This window comes from Bos taurus, chromosome 21 (assembly GCF_002263795.3).
Source record: "Bos taurus isolate L1 Dominette 01449 registration number 42190680 breed Hereford chromosome 21, ARS-UCD2.0, whole genome shotgun sequence".
Taxonomy (NCBI): Eukaryota; Metazoa; Chordata; class Mammalia; order Artiodactyla; family Bovidae; genus Bos; species Bos taurus.
Genome location: NC_037348.1, coordinates 27141528 through 27157295, shown reverse-complemented (window position 1 = coordinate 27157295; position 15768 = coordinate 27141528). Strand labels below are relative to the sequence as shown.

The following is a 15768-nucleotide window of genomic DNA, read 5'->3' as shown; positions in this document are numbered from 1 at the left end:
AACTTTCCTTAGCTCTTGGGCCACACAAAAGGAAGTGTTAGGCTGGATTTGGCTTATGGGCCAGTGTGAAGACATTGTGTTAAAGTAAAATCTATTTCTCAACTAAACTTTATCTTTGCAAAGCAAATGGGACCATTTCCTATGCCATTATAGAAACCCAGTGGCTTCAAATATCCTCCCTTAGAAGCCATGTCCAGACTAGAGAGCACACTCAGACTGGCCCCAATCAGGTAAATGAAAGTCTGGCCACTTGTGAAGAATCCACTTCCTAAGAGTCTTGTAGGTGCAGCATCTTCACAAGTGCATGGAGATCAGTGGCCCCTTTTCTTCCAGAGGACTGTGTGATTGCCTTTCCTCTGTCACCAGCTCATTGCAGGCCAACCGTTTGGAAGCACAGCCAGCAAGACCATCCCCAAGGAGCATATTGCATCTGCCCAAGATCTGGACACCGTTTGGTCTCTGGGGGTGAGGTTCAGGCCCAGCCACGTTCTTGTCTCGAGGTGGGAGGGGGTTGTGAATGTTCTAGAACCTGGGAGTCAGAAATGACATCGAGTGCTCTCTCTGCAGGGTTACCTCCAGTACTCAGTCCTCTTCTATGGCTACTATGGCAGGGAGAGACGGATCGGGAGAGCTGGCTACCGGCTGCCCTTGGCCTATTTCCTGGTGGGGATGGCGGTGTTTGCTTACAGCTTCATCATCCTCTTAAAAAAGTATGTCCGTTCAGTTCCTCAAAATCCATGCCAAAATGCTGTGGATGATCTCATTTCATCTTGTCACTAATCCTGCAAAGTCAGGGCATACATCTGCCCATGTTACAGATTAGGCCTGGTGTCCTTGCTCAGTCCTATCTGACTCTGCAACAACTGTATGACCTATAGCCCATCAGGTTACTCTGTTCCTGTAATTTTCCAGGCATGAATGGAGGGGATTGCCATTCCCTCCTCCAGCGGATCTTTCAATCCAAGGATTAAACCTGTGCCTCCTGCATTGGCATGCGGATTCTTTACCACTAGTGCCACCAGGGAAGCTCCGATCTTGTGTACACACCAGCTTGTCTTCATCACACTGCCCCTTGTGTCATCATAGCAAAGTTCAGGTAGAAGGGATTAGGATAAAAAAAGATAAAACGGTCATCATCATCATTATCATCAAGCAGACAAAATCTAGGGAGATGCAGTGACTTGAGGACCTTAAGAGTTCATGCAAAAATGTGGACACGTATATGTATGATTGAGTCCCTTCACTCTGCACCTGAAGCTATCACAATATTGTTAATCTGCTATCAGTTCAGTTAATGTCCAACTCTTTTCAACCCCATGGACTGTACCACACCAGGCTTCGCCGTCCATCACCAACTCCCGGAGCTTGCTCAAACTCATATCCATCAAGTCAGTGATGCCATCCAACCATCTCATCCTCTGTCGTCCCCTTTTCCTCCTGCCCTCAATCTTTCCCAGCATCAGGGTCTCTTCCGATGAGTCAGTTCTTTGCATCAGGTGGCCAAAGTATTGGAGTTTCAGCTTTAGCATCAGTCCTTCCAGTGAATATTCAGGACTGATTTCCTTTAGGATGGACTGGTTTGATCTCCTTGCAGTCCAAAACCCCAATAAGCAATAAAAGGTTAAAGAAAAACAGGAACATGATGAAAACCAGCCAATAAGAATATTGTTGAAATATGTTTATTGATATGTAAGGTTCTGTTTATAATTATGGTTGTAATTAAATTATTATAAAACAGAAGAAACAGCAGGTGGTGCTAGTGGTAAAGAATCTGCCTGCCAGTGCAAAAGAAGCAGGAGATGTGTGTTCCATCTCTGGGTTGGGAAGATCCGCTGGAGAAGGAAATGGAAGCCCACTCCAGTATTCTTGCCTGGATAAATTCCATGGACAGAGGAACCTAGTGGGCTATAGTCCGTGGAGCTGCAGAGAGTCAGACCCAACTGAGTGACTGAGCATGCATACTCACATACAGGGAGATGCAGAGTGACTTGAGGGCCGAAAGTTCACAGGAAGCTTTCCAGCTTAGCCTCTGGGGGGCCTCAAGACCCCACCTACAACACGAACCCTTTTCTGGATGTTACAGTTTAAGAGACAAATTGCTGTCAACTCTGGAGCAGGAAACATGGATAGACAGAAAGGGAAAAGCTTCTAAGAGGAGAGAAGCTCTAGAGCAGCAGGCTTTTTTGGCCCTGGGGACCATTTTCATGGAAGACTATTTTTCCATGGAGGGTAGGGGATGGTTTGGGGATAATTCAAGTGCATTATTTTTATTGTGCATTTTATTTCTATTATTATTACATTGTAATATGAAATAATTATATACCTCGCCATTATGCACACTGTAGGAGCCCTGAGTTTGTTTTCCTGTAACTAGACAGTCCCATCTGGGGGTAATGAGAGAGAGATGGGGAGCGGCTGAAGTACAGATGAAGTTTCGTTTGCTGCCCTGAACGGCCCGGTTCCTAACAGGCCACGGACCAGTACTGGTGCATGGCTCAGGAGTTGGGGATCTCTGGCCTGAAGAACAGGAGGACTTTCTCCTGAGGACAGAATCGCGACTCCTGCCTTACATCTAATGCAAAGTCCTGTATAAGAGGTATCTAACAGGCTCCCACTTGGTGGGGTAGTTGCTTCATCGGGCAGGGGCTCCAAGGAGAACTGATTTAGTTCAAAGTAAAGAATTTTGTTTCATGGAAAAGGAAATGGCAACCCACTCCAATATTCTTGACTGGAAAATCGCATGGATGGAGAAGCCTGGTGGGCTATAGTCCATGGGGTCGCAAAGAGTCGGACACGACTGAGCGACTTGACTTTACTTACTTTACTTCCCGTGCTTAGACCATACCACTGCTTTTCTCATAAGAACATTTAAGTACTTGAGCATTGTTAAGTTAAAGATACGTTATTTCTGAGCTTTCACTTGGAATGTTTATTTTAATGTGTTCTTTATTTTGCACTGGTTCTACCTATAGTTACATGGTATATGTATGGCTGACTTGTAATGATTCTAGAACAGTGCTGCTTAAACGATCTGCGATGAAGAACCTTTTAAAAGATTTCTTAAATCTTTTTAAAAATTTCCAATCCTTCGCGAGCCAGAACTTACGCAAAAACACAATAAAAACATCAGACTACTAAAAAAAAGAATTTTGTTTCACAGTCACAGCTGCACACGTGCAGTGAGTGCACACACTTACAGGGACCTCCTGACCACCAGTGATGAGAGAGCTTATGCAATGGACTCACCCAAGAACGTGCTGTTTTCACACTGTTCAGAGCAGGTGGTTGAGGACACAAGCCACAAGTGGGGCTGAACCCAGCCTAGGCTCTGCTAGGCTAAATATTTAGTATTTAGTTGACTTTTCAATATTGTGTAAGTTTAAGGTGTACAGCCAAGTGAATCAGTTATACCTATATATGTGTGCTAATGTGCTCAGTTGCTCAGTCCTGTCCGACTCTCTGTGACCCTATAGACTGTACCCCACCAGGCTCCTCTGTCCATGGACTTCTCCAGGTAAAAATACTGGAGTGGGTTGCCACTTCCTACTCCAGGGGATCTTTCTGACCCAGAGATTGAACCCACATCTCTTGCATCTCCTGCATTGGCAAGTGGATTCTTTACCACTAGCGCCACCTGGGGGAAGCTTACATATACACAAGTTCACTCTTAGAACATAGGCCATTAAAGAGTATCGAGTAGCATTCCCTATGGTATGGAGCAGATCCTTATTAATTATCTGTTTTATGTACAGCAATATGTATGTGTCAATCCCAATGTTCCAGTTTATCCCTCCCCCACCCTTATCCCACCCCCAGTAACCATAAGTTTATGTTATACATCTTAACTCTGCTTTGGTTTTGTAGGTAAGTTCATTTGTAGACTTTTTGTTTTTTAAGATTCCACACATGAGTGATATCACATGATATTTGTCTTTATCTGACCTACTTCACTTAGTATGAGGATCTCTGGTTGCATCCATGTTACTGCAAATGGCATTATTATTCTTTTTATGGTTGAGTAATACTCCATTTTTATATACACCACATGTTCATCTATTCCTCTGTTGGTGGATGTTTAGGTTGCTTCCATGTGCTGGCTATTGTGAATGGGGCTGCAGTGAACATTTGGGTGCATGTGTCTTTTTTGAATTATGGTTTTCTCTGGTCCTCTTGTACAGGATGGCTAAGAACTCCCGCATGAGCCTCGCCAGTGCTTCCAATGAAAACTACACATTCTGCTGGCGGGTGTTCTGCGCTTGGGATTACCTCATTGGAAACCCAGAGGCGGCCGAGAGCAAAACCGCAGCCATCGTGAACAGCATCAGGGTGAGTTAGGGAGCCTGTCCAGGCTGCCAGGAGTCAGGGCTCTGCAGACCACAGCCTTTATAGCAAGAGCCGCTGGCCTTCTGCTGGGGGTCAGCATGGTCCTGTTCCCACAGTGCTCAGACCAAGGCAGCCACAGTCTCCAAAGTCACGTGACATGATGTGTTTCCCACCCCGCCCCCCACATGCCCCAAACAATCTGATGGTGTACAGGAGGAAGACACTGGAACTTTTTAAAAAAATTTCATCCTTCTAAAATTTCCATGTGTGTATCTGTGTTAATTTGCATAATGGATTACTACCATGTTGCATGTATTTAACTTGTAAATGAATAAATACATCTATGTGGGAGATACAAGCTCTTAGTGTTGACTTAGAAGATAACACAGTAAAAAGCATTCAGAGACAGAGCTCCTGAACAACAACATTACAGCTAAATGGTGCCTGCTTCTGAGAAAAAAATGATTCAGATCATTTTGATGATCTCAATAATTTACTTCTCCATTTCTTCTTTCCATTCTCTAGTTGCCTTTTTAAATCTATTATTATACAAAGTGCTGATATCAATAGAGTCTTATAGAATGAAGTCTAGGCATTGAATTTATGATTAAAAATACTGGATAAGTCATTTCTCCCATAAACTATTTGTAAAAATTTATGATTAATGATAATACTAAGCTTTCAATACTGTATGCGTCTTTCTTTAAAGGAGGCTATACTGGAAGAACAGGAAAAGAAGAAAAGCAAAAACCTGTATGTATGACAAACTCCCCATACTAGAGTCATTGATAAGCTGTTTTAATTTGGTGCCCAAATCACCAGAGTCTATCTCATTTTCATACAACGTCAGGCAGTTCTTTTTTCTTAAAATCTATCCATCTCATAATGTGGTAGGTGGGAACCCTATAATTTTTCTCTCTTTAAGAATATTTACTATTTATTTATTTGGTTGTGACAGGTCTTAGTTGCGGCATGTGGGATGTAGTTCCCTGTTGAGTGTCTAGTTGCTCAGTCATGTCTGACTCTTTGCGACCCAATGGTCTGTAGCACACCAGGCTCCCCTGTCCTTCACTATCTTCTGGAGTTTGTTCAAATTCATGTCCAGTGAGTTGGTGATCCTATCTAACCATCTTATCCTCTGTCGTCCCCTTCTCCTTCTGCCCTCGATCTTCCCCAGCATCAGCGTCTCTGCAATGATTTGACTCTTTGAACCAGGTGTCGAAAGTATTGGAGCTTTAGCTTCAGCATCATTCTTTCCAATGAATATTCAGGGTTGATTTCCTTTAGGATTGACTGGTATACAGAGCAATGTTTATATGTTGATCCCAACCTCCCAATTCATCCTACCCCCTTGGGGTCTATGCATTTGTTCTCTACATCAGTCTTTCTTTCTGCTTTGCAAATAAGTCATCTCTACCACTTTTCTAAATTGCACATAAAAGTGCTAATTGTGCTGTGTTTGTTTTTCTCTGTCTGACTTATATCACTTTGAATGGCAGTCTCTAGGTCCATCCTCACTGGTGGTTTAAGCTCATGGTTAGTTCCTGCGATGCAGAAAGCCTGTCTAGGGGATGCTGGAGACCTGGGGAGTTGAGGAAACACCAGCCCCTGAGAGGAAGCAGTTGTTATGGGGGGATGGACTCTCCATAGGGTGTTGGAAAATGGATTCTAGCCCTCTCTTTGTCATTAATTTCTATGACCCCAAAATGCCCTTGACTCTTCGGGGCAGCTGCTTCCTCAGCTATGAAATGAAAGGATGGGACTCCATCTGTGTTCTCAGGGGGCAGAGAGCACCACCCACATGAGGATTACCTGCAAGGTGCTGCAAATGCAGATCCCTCCAATGCCCACCTTGATTGACAGAATTAACATCTCTGAGAGTGAGACCCAAGAGTCCATATTCTTAGCATGTCTCGCAGAGTAAACCTCACAGGTGATTTTGATGTTCCCTCAAATGTGAAAGCTGCAGCCATCCTGAACACATTCCCACTCAAAAATGTCTCATTCAGTGATTCATTATTACAAGCAAACAAATCAGCAGAAAGTCCAGTTCTCATTTCTCTCCCACACACAAATCCTGAATCCTCCTGATTCTGTCAAAATGTGAGGAAGACATGCATCTGGGCTCCCTGTGTGGAGCCTAGCGTACTGTCCCCATATCTGCCTCTCCCTGCAGGGCAGTGACTATCTGTCTGCGGGTCGTCGCCAACATCCTGGTGCTTGTCTCACTCGCTGGGAGCATCTATCTCATCTACTTCGTGGTGGACCGGTCCCAGAAGCTGGCACAGTCCAAGAAGGAGCTGACACTCTGGGAGAAGAACGAGGTACCCACACACAGTGGCAGACCCTCCTCTGTTTCCTGGGTGTTTCTTAGTTTTTATTTTTAATGAATTAATTAATTTGCACCAGGTCTTAGTTGCGGTATGCAGGATCTTTAGTTGCACCATGTTGGATCTAGTTCCCCAACCAGGGATGAAACCCACGGCCTCTGTACTGGGAGTGCAGAGTCTTAGCCACTGGACCACCAGCGAAGTCCCCCCTGTGGTGTTTCTTAAGTGGATTCACTGGAAGTATCTCCATGGAAAAACTGTAGTCCTCTTATTCTAGAGCATGGATCACAAGGGCTTGGAACCAGAGTGGCAACACTCAGGCTTGGCTGAATGATATCCCTGGTCTTAATGAGGAAGGTTTTGATTCAAAACCACCCTCAAGATCTGTACATTCTTTCCCTTGGAGTTGCACTGCTGACTGTGCTTTGCTTTCTTGGCTTTGTGTTTCTTTATATGCATGTTTCCAGAAACTGACTTAACCAGCATTTGCATTAGCAATTGCATTGTCTTCCATTGCATGTGTTGAAGTTGACCACGTGGGGATTGTTGAACATTTAGGCGGTCTCCATATTTCTATATTTTGCCTGTGCTGGGTCTTCACTGCAGTGTGCAGGCTTCTCTTGTTGCAGCATGTAGGTTTAATTGCCCCGAGGCATGTGGGATCTTAGGTCCCCGACCAGGGATCGAACCTGCATCCCCTGCATTGGAAGATGGATCCTTAACTATTGGACCATCAGGGAAGTCCCTCTGTATTTCTAAGTCACAATAATGCTTCCCAAAATAGCCTCACACCAATGGCTCATTTTTGTAAAAGTCCTTTCCCCTCCATTATGTGACTATTCCCACAAATAGAAGATTACAAAGAGGAAAGTTATAAATAGTTTTATAATTCTTACTAATTATTGTAAGACTCTGGTCCTGAAAGTTTGGTTTGATTTACCTGTAAATATTTGAATGGCAGAAGTAGCACAAATGCCACCTCTCAGACCACTTCTATAAAAATAATTAAAAACAAAGTGTGCAGGCAATACATTCATCCTCAATGTACAATAATTTTTCAGAATCTGAGACTGCATTACAGAGTCTCTTCTCATACCTCTGTATTTTATGTCAATTAAGTGGGTTATAGAAATATGTGCTTGTGTGTGGATAGATAAATTTTTGAAAGATAAATTCAGAAATTATTTCTTCTTTAGCTCACACCTCTCATATACCAGCTAAGCCTCTGCTTTCACTTGCCATAAATACAGAGAAACAGGAGTCATTCAAAAGTAATGCTCTAAATCTTGCATGTGCAGAAAGAATATTTATTACCTCTCAGACTTTCCTTATCTGTTCTTAACAGCTGCAGTTATTTTCTTCTTCTATCCAAGGTAAGAAAAGTATAAATAGAATAAGATGGTAATTGAAGAAGGCAGCCAAGACACCAGTGAATCCCAAATGGCATGTATGAGTGTCTTTATTTTAAGGAAAGTTCCTAGAAAGAATAAGGCTTCCCTGGGGGCTCAGTTGGTAAAGAATCTGCCTGCAATGCAGGAGACGTGGATTGGATCCCTGGCTTAGGAAGATCCCCTGGAGAAGGAAATGGCAACCCACTCCAGTATTCTTGCCTGAAGAATCCCATGGACAGAGGAGCCTGGTGGGCTAGAGTCCCTGGGGTTGCAAAGAGTCGAACACAACTTAGTGACTAAACTACCACCGCCACCACTGGAAAGAATAAACCCATGGCAAAGTGGCCTTGTCAAGCAGCTAATTAGCTAAGATTTGGGGGAGGTTTTCCATGTAAGAACTGCATGATCCTCTGAATACCCCTCTCCCCTACCAAACATTAGGCTTCAAGATCAATTGTCAGGTGATGTAGGCTGAGATTCGGGGGTGGGGGGCCCTTGAAGGAGCTCGGTGGGACGTGCATTCTCTTGGTAGGTGAGTGTGGTGGTCTCCCTCGTCACCATGCTGGCACCATCGGCCTTCGACCTTATCGCCGCCTTGGAGATGTACCACCCACGAACCACACTGCGCTTCCAGCTGGCAAGGTACGGCCACTGTGCTGGGAGGTTTCCTTATGGGTTCACTGTCTGGCCACCCACCGTGGGAACTCAGTCTCTCAGGAGCCAGGGCTTGCTTTGCCCCACGCTGCCAGCCTTAGCACAGGACTAGCCCTATGGAACATCTTAGGCACAGGGGTTGAAGGATCGGAAGGACGGGGAAGAGGAGGTAGGGAGAGAGGAGGGGGCTGGAGAGGAAGGACCTGGAAGACTGGATGGAAGAGACGGATGAAAGGGTGGTGATGAGAACAAGAGGAAAAGACAAGGAGGGAGGGAGGGAGGGAGGGATGGAGAGGATGAGAAAAGGGGAAAACAGGCAGAAAAAGCAGATGTGAGAGAAAGAGGACCAGAAGATGAAGGAAAGGCTGCCCTGTTTTGCCCACATTTTGAGTCCCTTGGTGGATTGACCACAAGAGGTGAGAGACTCTTGCTGTCTTTCCAGATGTGAGATGAACATAATGCTTTACTCGTAATTCCCCAAAGCACAGACCCATAGAGGCTATGTCAGGATGGTCAGTGGGTGTTCAGCAGGTGGTAGATGCAGATGTGAGCCACAGCAGACTAGGGACAGGGGAGGTCAGAGGGGCCGGCCTCATGAAACCACATTTCATTGCTAGCATTGGCTTCATCACTGTCTTACTGAAAAATTTCCATCTCCTCCCTGGAGCAGCCTCTTTGTCAGTAGACGTGCAGCTTTAGGGGATGTTGTGTTAGGGTGATGGTCGCAGAGGGCAGAGATATTAGAACCTGGCTTACTTGTCTCCCATCCCTCTGGGCCCTCCAGTGCTTTGATTGTATTTCCTCTTGTAACACTGGATCACGTTCTACAGAACAAATTTCCCCCAGATCACTTTGTGAAGAATGACTCTCTTTCAGGAGTCAGCAAATATTTTCTGTAAAGGACCAAGTACATCTTTTTGTTTTGTTTTGTTTCTATTCTTTGAAAAAATATTTATTATAGAGAGATAATTGAATAAGATGAAAGCAAACATTTTAGTCACATATTCAAGAACAACTATATATTACTACTAGAAATAGAAACCAAATAAATCTGTTTCATTGCAACTGTTCAACTTGTCACCAATTAAAGAAGGCCATTCAGCAGCTCAAAAGAGATGGGGAAATGCTAAACATTCAGAAATAGAGCAAAAATTCATTTACTTGAATTTTTTTAGGAAAAAAAAGTTTTACAAAGACTTTTTTTTAAAAAAAACTAATACTCTAGATACAACTCATGGTATGAATTTAATAAATTAAAAGCATTGCTTGGGAAAAAGTAAGGTTCTATGCCTAGAAAAAGGCTAATTTTCATACATACATTGTGTCATAAACTACTGTGATTAAAATAAAAATATTATTGTTGTCTATGATATAAAGACATAAGTAATGCAGAGTGTCATTATGTACCTTAAAAGACAACAAATAAGGTCCTTTGCAATATATCAGCACTTCTTACATTCTTTCATGCATCCACATGGTTTTTTTTTTAAATTTTATTTTATTTTTAAACTTTACATAATTGTATTAGTTTTGCAAATATCAAAATGAATCCATCACAGGTATACATGTGCTCCCCATCCTGAACCCTCCTCCCTCCTGCTTCCCCATACCATCCCTCTGGGTCGTCCCAGTGCACTAGCCCCAAGCATCCAGTATCGTGCATTGAACCTGGACTGGCATCTCATTTCATACATGATATTTTACATGTTTCAATGTCATTCTCCCAAATCTTCCCACCCTCTCCCTCTCCCACAGAGTCCATAAGGCTGTTCCATACATCAGCGTCACTTTTGCTGTCTCGTACACAGGGTTATTGTTATCATCTTTCTAAATTCCATATATATGCACCAAATACATCTTTTTAATCATGCTGGTCTATGAAGTCTCTGAAGAGAGACTATGAAGGTCTATGAAGGCTCAATTCTGAGGTCATAGTAGAGAAATGACCATGGACCATACAGCATCTAAGGGGTGTGCCCGTGTTTCTTGCAGCTTTATTTCCAGAAATAGAAGAGGGTAGGATTTGGCTAAAAGGCTGTTGTTTGACAGCCTTGAAGTCCAACGGAAGTCCAATTGTCGTTTCAAAGATAGAAACACTTGAAAGATCAGGGGATGGCATGTGGAAACCCCTCATCCAGGGTGGCTCTATGGGGAGGGGTGGTCCCAGCCCCTGGGCTCCAACCCTTGCCTCTGTGCTGCGCTCAGCACCTCCTCTGTCAACCCAGGAGAGAGAAGAGCATTCCTCAGCAGCTCCGTCACAGGTACACACCAGGGAGAAGCAATACTATGATTGCATTCCTAGTATACAGATTAACCTCGTTGTTCCCGTTCAAAACTAGAGAAACAGAGGCATCAATAGACTTGCCCTTCATGAGTTCAGTTTTTTTTTTTTTAACACAATCTGATTCTGAAGGAAACCAAGGGTGAAAACCAACCACTGTCTTAGCCTAAGCACGGTAGTCACTCCAGAATCATGGCAGAAGCATGGATCAGACAGAAGCATGGATTTTGTGTGGTGGTGTGCTCATTCAAGGTGGGTTTGTGGCTTTCAGGGTCCTTGTACTCTATCTGGGGAACCTCTACAGTCTGATCATCGCCCTCCTGGACAAAGTTAACAGCATGAGCATTGAGGTGAGTGCTCTGCCCTGGGAACTTGCCCAGCTGCCCACTGCCTCCCCCATACCACACACAGACACATGCTCACAAATACACATATACACACACACAAACATTTACACACATATATGCACATGCACAAACACATGCACACACTCATACACACATGTGTGTGCACACATATACACATGTGCACACACACACACATGTGTGCACGCACATGTGCACGTGTGCACACACGTGCATATATATGCATACACACACACACACACACATTGGGCTTCCTAGGTGGCGCTAGTGGTAAAGAACCTGCCTGCCAATGTAAGAGATGGAAGAGGTGCCGGTGAATCCCTGGGTTGTAAAGATCCCTTGGAGGAGGAAATGGCAACCCGCTCCAGTATTCTTGCCTGGAGAATTCCATGGACAGAGGATCCTGGTCGGCTACAGTCCATGGGGTTGCAAAAGAGTTGTACATGACTGAAGTGACTTAGCATGAAGCATGTATACAAATATACATACATATGCATACATACACACAAACACATGTACACATATACACACAAGTACACAGAGAGACATACATATACACATGCACACATATACACATAAGCATACATATATATATATACACACACACACACACACGCACACAATCACACATATACACACACACATACAGGGCCATCATCAGTATTGTCAGCATTACTGCTTGTACTTGCAGTCCATTCTTCATTTTGGAAATTCAATTCAGTTGTGGTCTTCTCAACATAAGGATGGGAAAATTAGTCCCATTTCCAAGATAGAGAAAGTAAGGCCAGAAATTGATGGCTAGTCACTGATAAGTGCTAGAATGAGAATCTGGGTTTCCCGACTGTCTTTCCCGGAATTCCACCAGGAAAGGCTATCAACAGCTCTGGTAAGTGATCCCGGGAGGATTGCAGGCTATGTGAGTCACTCAGAAAATCAGGAGAATATAAACATCTTATGGAGAACAGTTCAGAGCAGCCCCACTCCCAATACCCACCAGGGGATCCACTCCCAGCCTAGGGTAGGTTTGGAGTTCATGTTAAACCTGATCCACCTGTGAGAATATCCCAAAGGGCAGGGGGAGGAGAGGCAGGGAAGAGGAGGTTTCTTAGGGTTGTTTATATAAGCCATATCTGACTAACATCAAATCCTGTGGCTTGTAAGACAGCAGAGGCCATGGGGAGTAATGGTTCTGCATCAGGGCTTTGGTGTTGCAAAGACTGGGTCCCTACCTGCCACCTACTAGCATCTTACTTCATCTAGCTGAGCTCATCTCATCTATCACACCCATTCCTAGTACGAAGCACTCACCTCATCTATCACATATCCTATCTATCACATGGAATAATCATTCTTACCTGACCCTCTCATGAGAATGAGAAATAGAACAGACTGTAACCTAGGACAGCCTCTGACACTTACTAGTGACCAATAAATACTATTCAATTACAATGTCCATTCCTGGACCCTTTCTAGTCAAGTGGTTATCAACCAAGCTAGAGAGAGTGGGAGAGTGAGAAAGACAGAGAGATGGAGACAGAAACAGATATAGAAAGAGATTATTCCCAAGCATTGCAATGATACCCTTGGTGTTCATGATAGATTGTTACTTACAAATACAGTAAGTCCCCTACATATGAACCTTCAAGTTGCATACTTTCAAAGATGTGAACATGCTATTGTGTGCTAGCTAAATTGTAACTGTACTACTGTACTTTTCAAGGTCTTGTACTGTAAGAATAAAAATGTTTTGTTTATTTTTGGGGTCTGTTTTTAATGTATTATTTGTGTGAAAAGTATTATAAACCTATGACCGTACAGTACTATACAGCAGATTGTGTTTGTTGGGTACCTAGGCTGACTTTGTTGGACTTATGAACACAATCTCAGAACTGAACTCGTTCACATGTTGGGAACTAACTGTAACTGAGCAAATTCTTTTCTTCCTTCCCTCTGTCTGCAGGAAGCTGCTCCCCAAAATAGCACAAGTCACTGGATAGATTCTACCGTCTTCTTTGCCACCAGGGCAGCCCCCAGAGAAGACAGATGGTCCACACTTGGGCCTGGAATAGGGCTCAGGAGAAACAGCACGTGGGCCTCGGACGAGGCCAACATTCCAACTTACATCTCACCTCTCTCAGGAGCCAACAAGACCACGGTCTCCACCCGGAGTCCACAAGACCAATGCTGGGAGACCTATGTTGGACAGGTAGGTTGCTGTCCTTTACAAAACCCTTTTGAGTCGATTTCATCTAGCAACTCTCTGACTGCCATTATGCCTCTTTTATAGAAAAGAAAAATAAGTTCATTGGGGGTTTAAGATTGCCCAGGTCTCAAAACAAATAATAATAACCAGTGTAAAGACTCTTGCAGTATTAACCATGTGCTTGGCCCTGTTGTAAGTGCTTAGTCTAGAATTTTATTGTTATCATCCTTAGAACCAGAGATGAGGAAATTGAAGCACAGAGGTTAAGTAACTTACCCACATGACAGATAGTTAAGGGGCTTCCTTGATGGCTTAGCGGTAAAGAATCCTCCTGCAATGCAGGAGACACAGGAGACGTGGGTTTGATCCCTGGATCAGGAAGATCCCCTGTAGGAGGAAATGGCGACTCACTCCAGTATTCTTGCCTGGAAAATCCCATGGACAGAGGAAGCTGGTGGGCTATAGTCCATGGGGTCACAAAGAGTCGAACACGACTGAGCATGCACACATGTAAAAGCAGAGTGATACCCCAAATGCAGGCATCTGCTCCAAACTCTGTGCTCTGAACCCATCTGCCTCACATTTGCTCTATTGTCTAGTGTAGAGAATCTCACTCCCTAGGTATTATCCCATAATCATGCCTCAAGTGGTCTCCTATTAAATGGCTCCGAATCATAGATTTTTTTTTTTCCTGGTTTGGTGTAATGCTGGCCTCAAATATAAAAATTCAAATGAACAATTTTTTTTTAAACATTTTTTTGATGTGGACCATTTTTTAGTCTTCCCACTTTGGGGCTTCCCAGGTGGCCCAGTGGTAAACAATCAGCCTGTCAAGGCAGGGAAACACAGGTTCCATCCCTGGGTTGAGAAAATCCCCTGGAGAAGGAGATGGCAACCCACTCCAGTATTCCTGCCTGGAAAATTCATGGACAGAGGAGCCTGGCAGGCTACAGTTCATGGAGTCATAAAGAGTCAGACATGACTGAACACACACATGCACAATTTTTTAGTCTTTATTGAATTTGTTTTATGTTTTACAATATTGGTTCTGATCTACATTTTGGTTTTTTGGCCCCGAGGCATGTGGGATTTTAGCTCCCCAACCAAGGATCTAACCTGGCCTCCCTGCATTGGAAGGTGAAGTCTATACCACTGAACACCAGGGAAGTCCCCAGATGAACAAATATTTATTGAGCGCCCATTGTGTGCCAAAAATGAAGTCACCCTGGCTCAGTGGTTCATGTCACGGAAATGAACAGAGACGGGAGGATCCTGATGAGAAAGTGGCCATGGGGAGGGCTGGGCATGGTGACATGCAAGGATGCCTTGTGTTTCAGGAGATGCTGAAGCTGTCCATCATTGACATGCTCTTCACCGTGGCCAGCATTCTGCTCATAGACTTCTTCCGAGGACTTTTCGTTAGGTACTTAAGTGACTACTGGTGCTGGGACCTGGAGAGCAAGTTTGTAAGTAAGATGCTGCTGGATCCACCCTTTCCTGATGGCCAGGCTGGGAAACTGACATGGCCGAGAGAAAACATGTGAGGGACGAGAGAAAGGATGTACAAAACTAAGTTTCCATTTCTTTTTTTTTTCCCCATTCACTATTTTCTGGGATGGCCACACAGATGGTGGGAGCAAAGAATTTTATGAATGTTATTATAATAAACTGGTTTACACAAAGAACTTTGGAATGTTTTTTAATGCAGAAGTTCATTTTCCCTTGTAGCCTGAATACGGGGAATTCAAAATTGCAGAGAACGTGTTACATTTAGTCTACAACCAAGGAATGATTTGGTATGTATCAAAGCTTCTTCCTGCCTGTGCTCACATCTAAATGTGAGCTGAGATTTTAATTTACTTGGACTGAATGGGGTGTGACCATAGTAAACACAGTCATAAGAATTAGGAAAGGACATAAACAGTTTATAACTGAAGGATTTCATATGAATAGTCATTTCAGTAATGGTTTTTGAAGCATTTTGTGGAGAGGAATGATGAAGGAAATAGTCCATTTTTAGACCACTATCAGTTCAATTCAGTTCAGTCGCTCAGTCCTGTCTAATTCTTTGTGACCCCATGAATTGCAGCACGCCAGGCCTTCCTGTCCATCACCAACTCCCGGAGTTCACTCAAACTCACATCCATCGAGTCAGTGATGCCATCCAGCCATCTCATCCTCTGTCGTCCCCTTTTCCTCCTGCCCCCAATTCCTCCCAGCA

General features: G+C 43.8%; 1 protein-coding gene across 1 annotated transcript in view; it reads left to right on the top strand.

Annotated features, from left to right (window-relative positions):
• Positions 1 to 15768, top strand: part of TMC3 (transmembrane channel like 3) — a 55518-nt gene that overhangs the window by 17566 nt on the left and 22184 nt on the right. The window contains exons 6-15 of the mRNA XM_003587557.5: positions 367 to 465; positions 568 to 710; positions 4179 to 4326; positions 5033 to 5076; positions 6500 to 6647; positions 8577 to 8686; positions 11251 to 11329; positions 13305 to 13550; positions 14885 to 15013; positions 15276 to 15343. Coding sequence (XP_003587605.2) covers positions 367 to 465; positions 568 to 710; positions 4179 to 4326; positions 5033 to 5076; positions 6500 to 6647; positions 8577 to 8686; positions 11251 to 11329; positions 13305 to 13550; positions 14885 to 15013; positions 15276 to 15343 — 1214 coding nt within the window. The remainder of the gene's footprint in view (positions 1 to 366; positions 466 to 567; positions 711 to 4178; positions 4327 to 5032; positions 5077 to 6499; positions 6648 to 8576; positions 8687 to 11250; positions 11330 to 13304; positions 13551 to 14884; positions 15014 to 15275; positions 15344 to 15768) is intronic.